General features: G+C 41.8%; 1 protein-coding gene across 1 annotated transcript; it reads right to left on the minus strand.

Moving 5' to 3' along the window:
- Positions 1–1,875: 1,875 nt before the first annotated feature.
- cox19 (cytochrome c oxidase assembly factor COX19) lies at positions 1,876–3,995 on the minus strand. Its single transcript, XM_020082961.2, has 3 exons — positions 3,836–3,995; positions 2,865–2,976; positions 1,876–2,245 (listed from the first exon to the last, which is right to left on the minus strand). Exons 1-3 carry the CDS (start codon positions 3,915–3,917, stop codon positions 2,152–2,154), a joined length of 288 nt encoding a protein of 95 aa, XP_019938520.1. The 5' UTR covers positions 3,918–3,995; the 3' UTR covers positions 1,876–2,151.
- Positions 3,996–4,841: the final 846 nt, after the last annotated feature.

Below are 4,841 nucleotides of genomic sequence, written 5' to 3' on the forward strand. Positions count from 1 at the left end.
GGGAGGAAGTTTGAGCAACGAGTCACAGAACAATTCGGTGTCAGATTGTCTCTGAGACGAGCAGCGTGATGAAGTGAGGATTAACATCGGCTAAGTCAGATTCACAGTTTAGTCCCTGTTGATCAGGGTTCAAGATCAGCCACTGTGATGTTTGTAGAGACGCAATGTCACATTGAACCAAACCACATCAATCAAATCTTTAATGATTAACATGATAATCTGCAGGTGCACACTGTGCATTTACCTACCAATTCCACAAATGTGTTTGTGACTCACATATCTCAAGAATCATTAACCTCATCAGCTTCACACTTGCTCTAATGTTCAGGGCCCAAGGAAGTGCAGTGTCAAATTTGGTGTGACTTAAACATGCAGCGGTGGCTGGGACTCAAACGCAACGGATTCTGGGTACCGAGTCGAGCTTCACCAAACTTTGAATGAACAGGTGAACAGCTCTTAGTGCAGCAGCGGGGTGCAGCTACAGGGTTCTTTCCATGAAACAATCTTTACTTGGCTTAATTACCACAAGTCACTTTTACAGTTTCAGAATGAAAGCTACAAGCAGCATCACCACAGACCAAAGAACCAGCCCAGTCCAAACAGGCAGGTTTAGAACAGGCACTGCACTAATTCACAAATAATACTAGAAGGACATTTAAGTCTAAAACTCGTGAATGATTAAGCTTTTGGCAGAGAGCGATTTCCATTTCCACCCATTGTGTGGATGCAGTCTCATGCTAATCATAGAATTTAATTGGGTTTTCACTAAATAGTTTTGCTTTGACTAATCAGCTGTCAGCCCTCTCAGCGCGGGGGCCCCAAGCATTTGCCTACATTAGCCACCCTGTCGGTACGCCCCTGGCTAGTCTGTGAAAGTGTGACATAAAGCAAATAACATTCAGCAAAAAGATATCGATTCATTACAAGAAGGAAATGAACAAACACAACCAACTTTAACAAAGGGTTGATGGGCCGGTCAAAATGAACTAAAGGAAAAGCCCACAGACCAAACCACGAAGGATCTGAGGATCTTCCTCTAAACCAACATCAGAACTGAACTGAACACAAACAAAGCTGCGGAAACTGGACGAGCAGACCGATCAGGAAAAGAAACAACACAACATGCTCAACAGGCTGCTGCAGCTGCAACAGAGAGAGACACACTTCCTGCTGCTCCTCTTATAGTTTCCTCTTCATCAGTCAAACACAGTTCACCTGAGGAGAAGAAACAGGACACCGTGGGTGCACATGTAATGTGGAATCTCAATCAGCAGGGGGCAGAGGATGTAACAAAGGTACAGCCTGAATTCAATACTGCAGCACATCACTGTTGGTGGGAGCATCACAGGCAAACATCCCTCCTGCGTCCTCAAAGGACCGTCAGCAAAACTATCCAATCACAACAACAGTATTATCATGAGAATGAAGTTAAATACATCAGTCTTAGGGATTAAGAAGTTTCATTCCTTCTGGATCTAAAATCTTGAAACAAACTCAATGTGAAAATATAAAACCCTACAGTTATAACATCCTATTTTCCTTGAAATATTAGAATAATTTTTCTTCAAAATGGGCCTAATACTTTAATTTACCGCTAAGATCAAGTCTTTTTTATTTCCTTTGTTTTAATACACGGACAAATATCCCTCGTGCATCATCAGGAAAATGATTCAATCACAACACCAGTAATATTATGAGGATAAAGTTGTAATGTGCCAACAACACATACAATCAGGTCCAAAACTATGAAGTCACAGCCATATAAATGCACTATCAACAAATGACCAGCAGATGTCGCCAGATCAAGTAACGAATGCTTCACACAGAAGGGTCATATTCACAAGGTTAGCACTGCAGGTTGATCAACACACACAGTTTAAATACAAAGGATTTATTCACATGTCCACAGCACACCTCTATATATTACACATTTGATCATATTTACACAATTATTTGATAAAACCTCAAACTGAGGCCACAATATGAACGGTGCCCTCTTCTGGTCACTTTCAGCTTCACACGCACAGCAGTCTGACTTTAAAAATCTTTTGTCTGCGTGTCTGCATCTTGTCCCCGACAAACGCTGGACGTGTTCAGGTCAGAGAGACACCATCGTCGTGCATCTGAATATGCAGCTGTGATGTCAGCAGGTCAGGGTTCCGAGTCTGTGTCCGCCTGGTTAGGAGGAGCGTCCACCAGGTCCTTGAATCCCAGTTTCTCCAGAGGCTCCTGGGCCATCAGCTGACTGGAAAACCCACAACAAGAAGGAAAACTTTCAGCTCTGATTAAATAAATGACATGTTTTTGGTTTTCGACCACAGTTGCCGTGGTTTGTCTTTACAAAAGCTGAAAATGAAAGAGGGAGCCCATGTGAGAATAATATGGCAGGAAAATTCACAGCCGGAGCTTGCTCTCTCTTGACACCTTTGTCTGTCTTGTGTGTAAAAAAAAAAAGCTTTTTCATCCAGATATGTTTTTCGCATTTTTGCGTCTCCCACGTGTTAGAAACGTCATCAACACGCCCACTCACTCGTGGTGCTTCCTGTGGAGGATCTCCTGCTGTGTTCTCACATCGGCTCCATCAGACTTTCTGCTAGAACACTGGCTGCAGAAAGTCCGGAGCCTCAGCGCATGTCTGACAGCAGCTATGGAAAAAAAGAACTGGAAGACACGATGACGCAGGACACAGGTAACATCAGACTGGAATTTCTCCTGTTTGTCCAGGAAGTCAAAACCTTCCGTGTCACATGGACCAGCTCCAATTTCAAGACATTTCTTGAGCTCATGTCTGAAAACAGCTTGAGTCACAACATGTAAGGACTGTGTGAAAAGTGTCGGCTTTATTTTTCAGGGACGGTTCTTACTTTTTCATGCGGCATTCCAGGTAGTCTTTGGACTGCAGGCGACACTGAGAGTTGTCGAAGCTGCTGTCTCTCAGACATTTCATAAACTTCTCCTTGAAGTCTTTACACTCTCCTGAAATAAAAAAATGAGCCAAAAATCCACATTACATACTTTTCGTCATGTTATTGATATAAATATTACCTTGTTTGTTACTGCAGGGATGTTTTATTTTGAAGATTCCCTGTGACGGAATGCTATAATGTGATGTACTGTTGGTATTGTCTCCAGTTCAGAGTCTGTTTTATCCCATTTTACATGATGGCGTGCCAACTTGAAATATTTCTTTCTTTTAAACGTAATATATAGAAGAGGCTTCTGGGTAATGTGGGACATCAGATGACGTGAGGACACAGCATGTCCCACACCTGTCAGATTTGATTCAGTAACATTAAGGATTTAGAAATCAGCTACACACAAGACTGAATGAAATTTATATACGTCACATTTTTAGGAAACAGCGAGTCAAAAAACACAGTACACATTTTCATTTTGTTTGTTTTGAGTGCGATAATTCACCCTCCCTCTTCCACCACAATCATTTTCATACAATCCCAAACCACACGTGGGCTTTAACCCATGTGTAAAAACCATAGACTGCATATAAAGAGGTAAAAACGCAAAATCATAATTAGAACAATGATAAACTTGATTTATATATAGCATAGTTGTGGTACTCTGCTGTTTTGTGTTTCAATTGTTGTGTTTTTTGGACAATAAATGTATTTTTATGTTTGTAAGTTTTCCTGGATAAATAAAGGTTGAAAAAGAAATTAAAAAAATATCAAGCTGCAAGATGTTTTGGGCCATTCAGCATTTTATGAGAAGAGTGATTAGATCAGAGTCAGTGGGTAGAGAAGTACTGTGTGTGTGTGTGTGTGTGTGTGTGTGTGTGTGTGTGTGTGTGTGTGTGTGCGTGTGTGTGTCTACTCACCGAGATGATCCAGGGGGAAGGAGCCTTTCTCCGGAGCTCGAGGTTTGAAAGCCTTGGAGCCGAAGTTCATGGCAGTGGACATGTTTGTTTACCTGACTCCTGGTCACCGCCACAGACAGAAACGAGCCTGCTGTCGCCTGAATGTGACGTATTAGCCGGAGACAGACATTAGTAGTAGAGCAGATCTCATCGATGGTAAAACAGCACACATGAACTCTGGCTTCTACACTGAATTCTAATCAGAAACCACATTAAGATCATTACTAGAAAATCATAATTAAACATTTAGGGGTGCAGCATGGAGAAAATATCAATGTGGCTCAATCCTGTCAAATACAATGTTATAATACAAACAAACCCAAGAGTCATGTTTTTATTTATTAACTCATAAGAAACGTTAACAGTGGTGCAATGAGATCCAGAATCTAGAAAATAAATAAAACTACTCTGCTTTGATCCTATTAATTCAAATGTTAATATGTCATATTATACTTGTTATGGACTGTGATGGTTGATGGTGGATCATCATGGACAGTGGAACAATAATAGAAATAATTATTATTCTTATTGTGGTTGTTGAACTGAGTTTGAGTTCTTGACTTGTCAGTGAGTTAAGTGCGTTTAATAGACCCACCGCTAGATGTCAGCCTTTCATATCTGACTGAATGGAGGGGGAGAGACGACAGACAGACAGGGAGGAGGGGATGGGGACATATAGACTTTATTATTATGCAGGCAGCGAGACTGGGTGATAGAGACATCACACACACACAGAGAGAGAGAGAGAGAGAGAGGGAGAGAGACAGAGGTAGAGTGGCAGAGAGAGAGACAGTAAGAGAGAGAGTGACAGAGAGAGGGACACACACACACACACACAGTGAGAGAGAGAGAGAGACAAACAGAGATAGAGTGACAGAGAGAGAGAGGGACAGTAAGAGAGAGAGTGACAGAGAGAGGGACACACACACACACACACACACACAGAGCGAGAGAGAGATAGAGTGAC

Source organism: Paralichthys olivaceus, chromosome 21 (genome assembly GCF_024713975.1).
Source record: "Paralichthys olivaceus isolate ysfri-2021 chromosome 21, ASM2471397v2, whole genome shotgun sequence".
NCBI classification, from domain to species: Eukaryota; Metazoa; Chordata; class Actinopteri; order Pleuronectiformes; family Paralichthyidae; genus Paralichthys; species Paralichthys olivaceus.

Bases quoted from the DNA above. Each gene is read 5' to 3' on its own strand.
- cox19 (XM_020082961.2), bottom strand. From the start codon at position 3,917: ATGTCCACTGCCATGAACTTCGGCTCCAAGGCTTTCAAACCTCGAGCT. The intron at 2,977-3,835 runs GTGAGTAGACAC...TTTTTATTTCAG, and splicing joins CTTCCCCCTGGATCATCTCG to GAGAGTGTAAAGACTTCAAG. The intron at 2,246-2,864 runs GTAAGAACCGTC...TGGGTTTTCCAG, and splicing joins CTGGAATGCCGCATGAAAAA to TCAGCTGATGGCCCAGGAGC.